General features: G+C 38.9%; 1 protein-coding gene across 4 annotated transcripts in view; it reads right to left on the bottom strand.

Annotated features, from left to right (window-relative positions):
* Positions 1–14,091, bottom strand: part of Hira (histone cell cycle regulator-like protein) — a 77,396-nt gene that overhangs the window by 45,915 nt on the left and 17,390 nt on the right. For all 4 annotated transcript variants that reach the window (XM_067099916.1, XM_067099918.1, XM_067099917.1 and 1 more), the window contains 4 exons: positions 13,075–13,197; positions 11,844–11,980; positions 11,398–11,520; positions 1,175–1,396 (listed from right to left, as the gene is read on the bottom strand). In XM_067099916.1, the coding sequence (XP_066956017.1) occupies positions 1,175–1,396; positions 11,398–11,520; positions 11,844–11,980; positions 13,075–13,197 (605 nt within the window). The remainder of the gene's footprint in view (positions 1–1,174; positions 1,397–11,397; positions 11,521–11,843; positions 11,981–13,074; positions 13,198–14,091) is intronic.

The raw sequence follows: 14,091 nt of genomic DNA, 5'->3' as shown, positions 1-14,091 counted from the left end.
TAGTGAGCATCAGTGGGTGTTGTGTAAGGCGATTTGAAAGAGGTGTGAAAGGTGTTGGTTGGGAAATGCTAAAAGGGGGAGAAATATAGAGGATGAATAAATTTGTTTTTATTTATTTCCCAACGTTTTGAGAGAGAGAGAGAGAGAGAGAGAGAGAGAGAGAGAGAGAGAGAGAGAGAGAGAGAGAGAGAGAGAGAGTGTGTGTGTGTGTGTGTGTGTGTGTGTGTGTGTGTGTGTGTGTGTGTGTGTGTGTGGAAGTCGTAAGTGAGTGAGTTGTTGGAAGAGGGATGAGGTTGTTTGTTTACGGCGCTGTCTGTCTGTGGAATATGTGTGTGAGGATTTTTCTGGTTTTGAAGGCAGTCTTTTGAGTCTTGAGTCAGAGCTAGTGCTGGGTCTGTTTTTTGGTTTGACAGTTTTTTTGTGCTGATGCAAAGTTGTTGTTTTTCCCTGTTAGTGTGCTGTTCTTGTTGCTGTATGTTCATGAGTCGTGTGTTTTTCTGTTTTGGTTTGGTTGTGTGGTTTTGTGTGCTGTGTTGGCACCGTGGACGCCTTACTCCATCTTCCAGCAACCGAGGACCAGGGTGAGTGTTGTGTACTGTTTTTTGTGTTTTGAAATTCCGCCACAATATCTGCCGGGTAAGTATGTACAAAACTTTATTTTATCATAAAAATATCATACTTTATTAGAAACTGTTAGCTATGCAATTACTTGGTAAGTTACTTATATACAAATACTTTTTTTTGTTACCATTACAGTACTTCATTTTCAAAAACTTCAATAGAAAAAATCCTTCTTGTGAGCCCTATGAGAGTCTAGAAATGTGACTGCCTTAATGGTCTCTGTAATAATTCATAATATTACCATTTAGGGAATCCTTCACACTTAAGAAGAAGCTACTAAAAACATAAAAAATAATCATGTATTTGCCCTTTTCTAAAGCAAATATATCTCTTGCTTTTTTATGACTCCATCTCTTAAGCAACTAATTCTATAGTTCTTTGTGACTTTCATGTCATTTTTTGTTCTTTGTCAGCCAAGCTCTGAAAGTTTTGTAAAACTGGGAAGTGGAACTTAACTGCTATGTAAATGAATTCACATATTTCAAAATGCATAAATATATAGATAAAATATTTACGTACAGATTTTTACTCATGGGAAGAATCTATCTGTTACCTTTCCAAGCGGGCAGGAAGAGCGGCAGGCATTCCATTAAATTCCTCCGGGAGAGGAGCAGGAGGCTTGCTTGGCGTACCAGACAAACTACCACTGAACGTGTTCCGGGTGCTTGACACATTAGGCTCTACAATCTGATCAACTTTCTCCACAACAATTTTACTCTTCTCCTGCTGACTCGAGGAAAAGCTGGCTTCGTACGACTTTGAGGGGCTGTCCACCCTGTCCACAAAATTTTTAAAAATATTGAAAATGTATAGGGAAACATCATTGTTGTTATTCCTATTGGTAAGTAAGGAACTTTAAATTATCAAAATATTTAAATGACATACAGATACAGCTTGAAATGTCTCGCATAAGTAAAGATAAAATAGGAAATGACGCCAAGTAACATACCTGATTCAATTCCTAAAGAAATGCTTTCAAATGAACTTACAGTATAGCCACTGCAAATTTTCAAACCAAAATAACAAGATTCCTTACTTTCAGTAAGTCTTACAATGACTGTCAATATTTCAAAATATTCAAAAATTCCATTAGGAAACATACACAATGACATGAGCACATTTGCCCAATCATACACAATGACAAGAGCACTATCACTTAATTCTTTACAGCCATATTTACATTTTAATCACAAAATCAAAGCTCTCATCAGACCCTAGTCAGTTTGAGTCACTAAATACTTATGAATAAACAGGCACTGTTACATATAAATTTGTTAACACCAATATATGTAGACAATCACTTACCTACTATTAGTGACCAAAATTATATTATATTCATCTTGCTCATCTTTAAGTAAACAGCCAACCGAAGGTTGAGTACTTTCTCCATGACAGGGGTTATGATAGCCAAATAATTTTCACCTAACAGTATCCTACAAGAAAGGCTGAAGTAGATGACTTGTACAGAGGAAGTCTAGGCTAGAATATGATTTTATTATACTCTTAAAGTGTTACTTTGCACTCAGTATCTGTATTTATTGTATTTATTATTATTATTCAGAAGATGAACCCTATTCATATGGAACAACCCAACCGGGGCCACTGACTTGAAATTCAAGCTTCCAAAGAATATGGTGTTCATTAGGAAGCAAGAGAAGGTAAAGGGAAATACAGAAAGAAGAGACCTCACTTATTAAAAGGAATATGTAAATACTTTATTCAAGATTTTTTCCGCACCAGCGGTAGTTCGACAGATTGAAACAAAAAAACCAGAACACTCGGTTTTCTAAGAATATCTGTCTTCTATCCATCTACTTCCCCTAGCCCCCCCGAGGGGACCAATAAACCACGCCACTGAGTGACTTCAATATCTTAGCCAAAGATTAAGTTTTTTAAATTTGAAAGTTGTAGCCACTGCTCACATGTCCAGTGGTTTACCTTACATTAGGATAGAAATTAGCATGAAAGTCCTTAAGAAAGACCTAATGAAAAGGACATTACATTTTTTCTCTTCGGAAGCTCCAGTTTCCAAATCACTAAACAGAGAACCTTTTCATCAAGTTTAATCCTTACAGACAGTACTGTACCCCCAAGGGGTCAAGTTCCTCAAGCCTTAGTGACTCCAGGCAAGGTAAAAGTACTGTTGTAGGTAAGGGCATAGCCCAAAACTGTACTTAGCCCAAAAATAAGGCAAAGATAACTGCCCTGTCTTTAGCAAAGCCCAACTTATCTGACTAAGATTGTGGCTCTCTCACACCTTAGCTGTGTCTATGGCTACTCTGAAGTTTCCATAGAAACATCTTTACAAGCAGCTTGTTCTAACCGGTTCAAAGGTTGACAAAGTAATGAACTGAAGAACTGCATATGTGCAGATTCCAAGGTAAAGTACATAGCTGAGACCTGGGAAACTCCACTTTAACACCTTGAAAAAATCTAGATGTCTTAGTCCTCAGACAAGCCTATAGCCAAAGCCAACATAGCCCTTTTAGCCTTAAAGGCTGTTATCAAGAAGTTCCCTCATGCTTGAGAAACAACAAAAACCTAACCATGTTGTTTACAAAGGTATTGGTGACGGAAAAAAAACCTTAATGTGGGACCATGACTTACAGTACACCCTGACCACTGGTGTTGGCAGAATTGATTAGTAGATTCTCTCCCAGCACTGATAATGGCACTACTGCGCGATCCCGCCTTGAGCTCACAAGAACCATGGACCATACCACGCAGTCATCTGTAGCTTGTGTGATTGTGATGAAACCTTTCATCTCTCGGTTGCTTGCGTCCACCACTGAAAGAAACTGGAAACCCAGCCTTCCCTGGTCACCTGGGACAATCAACGCCAAGAGACAACATACAAAGTTGCCCTAATACATTGATGACTTCCTGAAACCTAGCAAGAGTAGGAAAGGTATTACAGTCTAGACCTAACCAGGGAACAGCTTGATGTCCCTGCCCAAGCCAGTGGACCTTGTACTGGTGAACAAAAAATTGGCAAAAAGACGACTCCCCTTAGTTTCAAACAGGTCCATAACAGGCAATGTCCATAACCCACTGTCTACAGCCAACCTCTGGATGTTGCTTTTACTTATCTCAGTCACTCAGTACATCCACTAAAATTTTCATAATGAATAATTACCTCCAGTAAGGTAACATCTCAGGATGAGGTTGTGTGTGTTAATTTGACCAACTAACAGAAAAGGGGCAGAACATTTAGACATAGTAGTGTTCGCCCCACCTTACACATAAAATTATTAATATCGTCTCTAACAGGCTTACTTTATTTGAGTACACTCTAACTGCCCTATATGGCATAAAAGTGTCAAACTCATTACCTTTAAATAAGGTTCAGTCTGCATTTAACAACCCTGAGAAAGGAAAAGCCTCAAAATATGAAAAATTTTTAAAGTAATTTGTATTTTTCCTAAAATACAAACCCTCGGTCTTTACATATGGTATTAACTTTCAGCAAGCTGGAAATCCGGCAGTTAAACTTTTGCAAAGAGGTTCTGGTAAAAGTTATCGATGGTGAGGGCGGAAGCGCCACCCACCAAGTCAGTATACATTCAGTTCTACGCAGTTTTCTCTTTGGCCGTGTCTGGTAAAGACGTGCATTTATTTCTCTGTCCTGCCGTTCGACTGTCTCTTCTGTGTTTGAATATACTGTACTGTATTTGTTTTTATAATATATTTTGTATTTTTCGTTTATACTTTGTGTGTGTTGATATACTGAAACATTTCAACATGTTTTTCTTATATTGAAACATTTCAACATGTTTTTCTTATATTGAAACATTTCAACATGTTTTTCTTATATTGAAACATTTCAACATGTTTTTCTTATATTGAAACATTTCAACATGTTTTTCTGTCATACAAATGATGTATTCACTTATCCTTGCTAAGTAGCCATATTTACTCATTTTAGCCTGTATCATTTTACTTCTTTTTCGTATTTACGCAAACCCAACACCTATCTCCTTAGTCTCTGTTTCGTGTATTCTGTTTTCTTTATTCATGGAACTGTGGAGAGTTGGAGGGATAGTTTCCAACTCTTGATGCCATCTGTTCTATTTTTAGACATCTCTCAACCTCATTTGAGAACCTCCTCTTCGACATTCTTTTCCTCCTTGTTCGGAGATGCATTTTCGCGAACAAATGTTTTTTTTTTATTTTCGACTACATAATTTCTTGTAATGTTGTAATGTATTAGTCTTTCAGGTGTTGTGTAATTGAGAGGATTGAGACAAGGCGGGTTTTCGTGTTTCCAGGCAAAGGTTTAGTATTCAGTCATATGAGGATACTTCTTTCCTAAACCTAGCAAGTTTTCCCCCTTTCCCTAAGCACGGAGGTTGTGTGATGATGCTGCAAGACCTTGACAGTGCTTTTGGTCCCAACTTTCTCTGCAGGATGTCTTGCCTCTTGTCCCGTCTTTGTGGGAAGTGGGCGAGTCGGAGGCTCGCTCCCTTCCCCTCTCTTAGTGTCATTCTTGGCCTCCTGTGCAGTGGAGGATTGTTGCCTAAAAGAAGCATCAGAGGAGGAAGAAGACGCCATCTTGAAAGAGGTTTTCTCCTCCGATGGCCACTTCTCAGTCTCCTTCTGGTTCCTTCTTTTCCCAATCTTCCTCCAGTTGCTTCTTCTTCCTTGGAAGTTTTACCCATTCCCATTCTTCCATAGATCGTCTTTGGAAGTTTCAGGTGAAGGGTCAGGAGGTACATCTCTCTGGCTGCCTCCGCTCTCTCAGGGTAAAGGTTCTCCCCTGTAAGGGGGGAGGCATCATTGTCTTGTTCTATTTCAGGTTCGGAGGTTTAAAAGATAGCTGGCACCTGGGCTTCTCATCTAGGCCTTCCAGGAGTACCAACATACAGTGGCCTATTGTCCCATTTCCTGTCCTCTTGCTTTCTCATTTCGTCAGCCTGGACAGTTGCCAGACCTGCTGCTCTCCCCTTGACTGTACCAGTGATGCCACATCAGCCTTTGGTGTGCTGACCAGCGTTTTGAGTCAGTGGCTGCAGTGGCTAACCTGTTCACCTCTTCACAGACCAACGGTTTCAGAATCGGATCTATTGGCAGTGTATCACTCTCAGAGCTTTGGAACCCGTTTTGTAGTGGTGGCTTTCTCTCCCACTCATTCGGCAGCATATCCGTCGCAGACCTTTGGACTAGAGATATGCCAGAGTATCGGTATCGGTGGTATCACCTAATTTTCTAGGTATCGGTACTCGGTGTCAGTAAAAAAAATGGGCCGATACTTTTGTATCTAACTTCAGAAAATGTAATAATTTAAAACTTCATTCATATCAGAAAATGCAATAATTTAAAACTTCAATCATAACAAAGCTGAAAAAATAAGCAATTACATAATCTATTATAGTCACAGTGACTATAGTTTTGCATTAACAGTACAGTGAACCCCCTGTATTCACGGGGGATGCGTCCCACACACCCCCGTGAATAGGTCAAACTGCATAATGCTCAACATCCCTCTAAAAACACTTAGAACTGCCCATTTTGATAGCTTAAACCAAGAAAAACCCTGTAAAATGCTTATACCTGAGTATTTTAATAGTTTTATCATAAAAAGTGCATTTATTCATGAAAATTATATGAAAATACAGTAATTAGTGAATATTTCAGTGGAAAATACAGCTTAATGGGCGAATTTTTCCGCGAATGATGGCTAGATATGTTCCACAGAGAAACGCTGGAATGCGTGAGTCCTAAAACCATGAGAACACGAATACGAGGGGTTTACTGTATATGGTACCTTCCTGTTATTTAGTGTATTCTGGTAGCTAAATGTGTACTATATATACTATATAGTACACATTTATCTACCAGAATACACTAAATAACTAAGTCCAACCTATGGAATTTAGTAGTAACTCGATTAGCAATGAACTTGAGGAAGCATATTCACCACTTTAAAATGGTTATTTTCTAATTGATAGAGATAACTTTTAAACATCCAAACACTAACTGTGCTGATGTTTATAATTCATATACTAGTAACAATACCACATTGTAGATAACAATCTGCACAGCAAAAGAGCAGAAATCTGATAGATAAAGGTAATGGAAATATCCAGAAAGAGCTTACTGAAAAATATCGGTATTGGCTTTACAATGAGTATTGGTATCGGCCGAAATTTTGGTATCGGAACTTCTCTGCTTTGGACCCTCTACCACAGTGGTGACTTTTATTTAGGATTCGTCTTCTGATGGTCTCATGGAGCAGTGGTTGACAAAGTCGACATCGTTTTTCGAGAGAAGTTCACCTCTGTTGTGAAGAAGCGTTGCAAGTCTCCATCTCCGTCTTCTCCATTGTCTTCCTTCTCTTCTTTTCTGTCTTCACCATATCACGGCTGTGGATCTCCTGCTCCAGTTCGTGGCCATCTCGCTGGTGAGAGGGTGTCACATCCAGTCGCTGCTCGTCCATCAGTTTTCCACTTCAAGCAAAGATTGGTGATCAAAAAATCTACGGCAGTGTCATCTTCCCCATCCCCCGCTCATGTTAGTAGGAAGGATGACAATGCTCCTGTTAAGGAATCCTGTGTAGGTAAGGTTTCGGAAGTTCAGCCATTTCCTTCTGGGTTCCACTATTGTATGACGGACACGAGAGGTTCTACATGGCCACAATGTGTTTCCAGACTAGGTCATTGTCGCAGCATCGCTCGCACGTCTGTGACCTTAGTCTATCATCCCAGAACCCCTCCCTGTTCATGCTCTTCTGGGAGTCCCTCTGATTATCGCTCCAGCTCTCATGAACGTGTCCTGTCACACATCTGCATCCATGACGACACACACGTAGGTGCAGTTAGTTCAATCCAGTTGGACATTCAGCCTCGCTCCTCACCATCTCATCATCTCTCATGTTCTTACTCTCCTAGGAGAAATCGAGTTCCCACAGCTGCAGACAGGACAGCACGTCGCACAGGGAGGTGTGGAAGTTGTCTCATGATGGAATGTCTGGGAATGGACCATCATCCTCACTCATGTGAAGGTTTAGGAAGAGAATGGGATGGCCTAGAGTCATGCCATGTTGAAGCACCGATTCATGTCTGATCACCGTCTTGTTCAATTTTGTTGAACAAAGAACTTTGATAGAACTACTGTGGACTTCCACAAAGGCATCTACCCACATGCAAGTGAAATCCTTTTAATCACTTTCTTGTTTTAGCTTGATCATCTGGTAAATGGCCAACGGATGTTACCATACCATCTACACACAAGCGAATGGGATCGTTCTGCCAAATTTTACGTCCTTCATAACGTAAGATAACGGGGTCTTATTCACTGGCAGCAGTCAGCCTCTGTTTTCAGTAAATGTCCCCTTTACCGAACGGACAGCCAGTGAATTCAAACGAATGGGTTGTTCTCCCAGACATTTTTGACATAAGTTATGACCTTCATCAGTCATTTTGATCACAGTATCCAATGTCCTTTTCATAACGCCTTCAACCGAACGAATGAATTCATTCTATCAGACCCATACGGCTGTCATTGCAAGAACTGATGGTCTTTTTATTGTGTTCAGCCAGAAACTTCGGTATTTTTCAGGTAGGAAGAAAGCTCTGTTTCATTGTTCACATTCGAACATTGACTCTTGATTGTTCCTACACTAATATTAACCTTCGACTCCCTGAGCCAAGAAAGTTATAGTTCGTCAGCACGGATTTCTTCGGATTCCTGTTCATTTGACTGCAGGTTGGTTTCGTAAAACCACACCAACCTACGCTTCTGAAACAGGATTCAATCAATTCTGATTGTGCATGGTTTTTTCCTTGTAGGATTGGAATTATTTTCTAGCTCCGTAGATCTACGGATCAGGCCTACTCCCTGGTACAACAGCCTCAGTGTTCTCTTCTGCAATACTCTTCTCAGCTCAAGGATGAAGACTAATTCTTGAAGATGGAAAGGGAGGTCATGGTCTTCGACAAGGTCTCCCCATTCCTTCCCATCCTCTCTCAGAGAGGTGAGAGAAGTTAGACTTATGGTGAAACGACAGCTATCCCCTTGGGTGTTGTTGCTCTCAACCTTGGTCAGGGCCAAAAGACTAGTACCTTCAATGCAAAAGCCAGCATTCCAGGACACTTGTAATTCTCTTATCATATCACAGGTCCTAGGGCTACCAAGAGAGGGTTCAATTGCTTGAGGAGGCTTTTACTAAAGACTCAAACAGCTTTGGAGGCAAAAACTAAACCCATCAAAGTTCCCAAAAAGAGTTATCAGACACCTTAATTACACCCAACCTAAAGACCTCCCTGTGGTCCAGGTTGTAAAGATTCCATCAACAGCAACTTGCTGCTGCCTACCTGTAAGGAAATCTTGAAGTAATCCTAAACCTAAAACATATCCATCCACCCCAAGATTCTGAAGTTTATAAATAAGTGCCCTATGATTTCTTAAATAAAAAGCAGCACTAAAATCTATTTGAATTACTCTGCACTCAAAACCCTTATCAAATCAAGTCTAAAAGAACATCGAGGGTACCTAGCTGCTTTCATGATGCATATTGACTATAAGCTAACAATCCTTTAGATTCCACATACTTATATACAGTAAAATGCCCGTATTCGCTTTCTCATGATTCGCGGACTCAAGCATTCGTGGGTTTCTCTGTGGAACATATCTAGCCATTATTCGCGGATAATTTGCCCATTCGCAGTATTTTCATATAATTTTCATGAATAAATGCACTTTTTGTGATAAAACTATTAAAATACTCAGGTATAAGCATTTTTACTGGGTTTTTCTTGTGTTTAAACTATCAAAATGGGCAGTTCTAAGTGTTTTTAGAGGGGTTTTAAGTATTCGTGAGATTTTAGCTATTCGCGGGGTTAGTACGCATCCCCCGTCGAATACAGGGGTTTCACTGTAGTGGCTTAAAAATAAGTTTTTTAGCAACTTAGGCGAGCACTGGGAGATATAGAGATTGGCCTGTAGTTACTGCAGTCTGCAGATGTGCCATTCTTTGGAACAGACACTGTATTACTAAGTTTGCACTCATCCGCAAAGATGCTTTATCGACATAAAATCTATACAATCTACTAATTTTGGGAGACAACATACTAGAAACTTTAAAAAAAAAAACAAAGGGAAGAATCAATCAGGAGCTTCACCCCATCTATCAAGACTAGGCAGAATTTTCTTAACATCCCTAAAGTGAAATGCTAATTTTCTAAGAATAGGTTCAGGATAACAAGTATCAGGGAGACGGACATCCTCAGCTGATTGCTAGTGGTAGAATGAAAGGCGAGCCTGACCCAATTTGATCCACCACAGTTGAGGCTGAGTAATTCCTTCAAGTTTCCTCTTTAAGGAATTATTGTAATTTCTTTCAGCTGTATGGTAAGTTCTATTCGCAGCACAGCGAGATTCAACAAAAATAGTGTAATTTTCATTTGAATGTTTTCATCTCCTTGCATTGAATTTGATCTGTTTGTCATAGTAAGCTTGTCTACATGTATCATCAAACCATGCCTGGTGATTTGCCCTAAATTTAATGACTTTTCTAGGGACATACCTCATTACAATAGCCATCAGCATTTCATTTTACTTCTTGGGATCAGGGTCTAGTATAGCATCTGAAATATTAAGCTTCCATAATGTGATTCCAACTGGCTCTAGATTTCAGCTAGACCTTTTTTCCAATGGTGGCATTAGGAACATACTGATAGACAGACATGTCCAAATCAATGGCACCATGATCAGAAGTGCCTATATATTCACAGACCTTGGACTTGACAACAGCTGGAACATCTGTGAATATGAGCTCTAATCTATTATAAAAAATACGTCCAGGTTCCTAAATTAGCTGGACTAAATTGGAGGATACAGCAAACTCAAGGGCCGACCGGCCATGTTGATCAGTGGAATCTGAATTTAACCGCTCCCTGCGCTTTGCGTTAGTTTCCACAAATAATGAATGAAGCTTCTGATTCCTCAGGCTGACCCTACTAATCTTTTCAAAGACAGTCATGTACAGAATCGTCAATACTGTATTTGGATTGAGGTAAACAGCAAATACGTAAACACTGTAGAACTTGCTGAAAATTTTAAAATAAAGAACTTCATGGCAACTACACTCCAAATTTTTCTGACGATAAATAGGCCGTCCGGACTTAATGCATACAGCCATACATACCTCGTGTATGTGGGATGTTGCAACGATAAATAAAATCAGGGCCATCAAACCCCTGGATTAAAAACTCAACCTTTGGCTTGTTACTACTTACAAGTCTTAGATAAAAACATCAAATCGTAGTTAAGGGCACAATTCTGGAGATCAAGAAAATCTGACCTTAAACCTAGAATATTTGAGTAAAGTGCTTTGTAATTTTTCTTACTGTAATAAGTAACATACCCAAGGTTCAGGCCAATGTCTCCCAAAAGAATTAAAATTAACAACATAAAATCAGTAGCAAAATTAATAAACAGGCTCATACCAACAGTAACATTGTAAAAATTAACAGAACAATAAACAACAATGCCATCCACAACAGTATTTGCATTATTTACAAAAATTCTGTTGAAAGTACAGTATATACAGTACAAAAATAACCATAAAAGAAAAAAAAAACTATTTATAAGACAAAAATATGTCAAACTATGAAATGAAACAAAAGCTATAACTCATCCTGATTCTTTCTGGTATATACTACCTGTCTGTTTTAAAAGTCTCACGACAAGGGGACTTTGCTGAAACAGTACATATACTACCAATATCCATCTTACTCACTTGATGAGATAAACAGCAAACAAGAATCAATAACTCACCCTTCTGTTGGGGGTATAAACATTGGCGTGATTCGTCTCTTTCCATCTGCCGTTCTCGTCTCAATTTGTTTGTTGATTGGTGCTCTTAGCGGTGTGGCAGGGGTGGGCCGTTGGCTGAATTCCCTGAAAATACATTTCTCAAGGTAAAATAAAGTAAAAGTGGACTTTTTTCAAATTGAATATAATGCTGTAATTTCAGCTAATCAAGACTATGAATATAGTTTGCAATTTGCTTAGACACCAAATTTTTAACTGTAAGGAATCTCTTATTATAAAAATTTCATATACTGGCCAACTGTCACATTCTTTTTGACAAAAAGACAGCTCTAAGCAAAATTTAGGAGAAGCTTCTCCACACATGACAACAATACTGAATGAAGACTGTGAATGAAGTATATCACTATAAATCAAGATGAAACAGAACAAATATATAGACCATCACCTACCTACTACTTGCAGCCTTGGCTCTCTCGCTTTCCTCTTCCCTCAGCCTCAATATTTCAGCATTCTCTATTATAGCTGGATTCACTGATGATGCAGATGTGACAGCAGATTTGCCGTACAATTTGATATGTAGATTATTCTTGAGAGAGAAAGAGAAAATATAGCATAAAGCAGCATTGCTCAAACATGCACAGTCAATTTCTTTTTATAAATATTCTCAAACATGCACAGTCAATTTCTTTTTAAAAATACCATTCTTTTTATGTTACTTTCAAAGCAGCAGTAGCAAATATAACAAAGCAAAGGTTATGTACTGAATAGGGTTTTATTAGAGATATAGTGACTGGAGACCCTTTCTTGAAGTTCTTACTTACCTACAAAATACAAAATTAAGATTTTGTTTCACTGAACAAGGGGAATTACTAACCAACAAATATCAAACAAAAAATAAAACTTAAAATATCTTTGTCCAACATTATCTTATATATTAACTAGATTCTAGAATGAGGTGTATCATCCCATAATATAAAACTGACAAAAGAAACTATGCCCTATGAGGAATTCTAATTGGAAAATCAAATTTAGGCCAAAGGACAAGCACTAGGATCTATTAGGTCAACCAACGCTGAAACAGAAATTGGCAGTAAAAAGGTTTGAAAGGGATAACAGCATGAAAACCTCACAGTTGCACTATGAATCAATTGTTAGAAGGTGGAAAGTATGATGGAAGAAAGAGAATATGAACAGAGGTACAGTAAAAGGAACAAAAGGGGTTGCAGCTAGGGGCCGAAGGGATGCTGCCAAGGCCCTTAAGCAGTGCCTACAGTGCAAGCGTGCGGTGCACTGATAGCGCTAACCCACAACGGACCCTGTAAGTAAATCCAGATACAGTGTCTTCAAAAATGTTTTGGATAAAAATAAGTCTTCTTCACTGAAGTAAACAAGATTGATATGGACTTGTCATGAGATCCAACTGCGACACATCAATACTACACAGATTTCCCTGGCTTTGAGTCAATTTTTTTCACTGAAACCTAACATAATTAAAATTATTCCCAGCCGGATTGCAGTTTGTAAATACAATCTCTGTTTAACAGCACTTCTTATTTTTTCATTTATGTAACTTCCATTTACTATGTCCGATTCAAAAACACATACTTGTCATCAAGACCATTATACATATACTAAAACTGAGTCTTTCCATAAAAATCCATTACAGCTGCATCAACTTACTGTTTCGTCCTCTGACAAAGGATGTCCAATTTCATTCATAGAAAAATTAATGAAGGCTAGCGTCCCATCTTTGGAAACAGCCATCAAACACCTGCCACAGTTGCTCCATGAGAGATCAAGAACCTGAAACAGGACATGTACATGATTTGTTTTATTAGGTGAATAAATCTAGGCGAAGCAGGGAGAAACAAGAAATAAGAATAATATAGGGAATATATAGGAGAGTTCAAGCATGAAACGAACAAGAGAACTCGAACATGAAAGTTAGGCCAAAGGCCAGGCACTGGGACCTATGAGATCATTAAATGCTGCAAGGGAAATTGAGAGTAAATATGAATACTTAATTTAAGACCTATCTTTCAAATACCTACCTCTCCATTACATAGCTTTTACTTCCGCGCCAGCAGTAGTTCGAAAGATCGAAACAAAAAATGAGAACACTCGGTTTCCTTTGTATATCTGCTTCTATCCATCTACTTCCCTCACCCCCCTCCCAGGGGAATGATAGGTACAAACACCCCTAGCCAGTCAGTCTACTTCTGTCCACTTTGAATGTGGGGTGGTAAGGAGGGCAACTGATATAATGGAGAGGTAAGTATTTAAAAAATAAATCTTAAATTAAGTATTTATATTTTTGAAATGAACCTTACCTCTCCATTATATAGCTGATTCATACACTTAACGAGGTGGGCAAAGTGAAAATTAGCTGGCCCTTTAAAGGCTACTTAATAAAATACAACTATGTACAAATAAGTGTTTGCTTGCCTAGTGAAACCAATCCATTAGCTATTACTGCCGCCTTGAGAGGATTATCACTTAGGTACAAGAACCTCGTCATGAAGATGCCTGAGGTCTTTTTGGAGGATGGCCCCTTCAACAACATGGAGGGTAGGGTTACTGTGCCAAAACCCAGCAGAGCCAACAATGGTTATGCAATTAGTACCTACAGACATGAAGGTAAACTTCCTATACTCAACAATGAGTACCTCCAAGCTTCCCAACAAAACACAAATGTAG

The sequence above is a fragment of the Macrobrachium rosenbergii genome, chromosome 56 (genome assembly GCF_040412425.1).
Source record: "Macrobrachium rosenbergii isolate ZJJX-2024 chromosome 56, ASM4041242v1, whole genome shotgun sequence".
NCBI classification, from domain to species: Eukaryota; Metazoa; Arthropoda; class Malacostraca; order Decapoda; family Palaemonidae; genus Macrobrachium; species Macrobrachium rosenbergii.
This window is presented reverse-complemented; position numbering and strand designations above follow the sequence as displayed.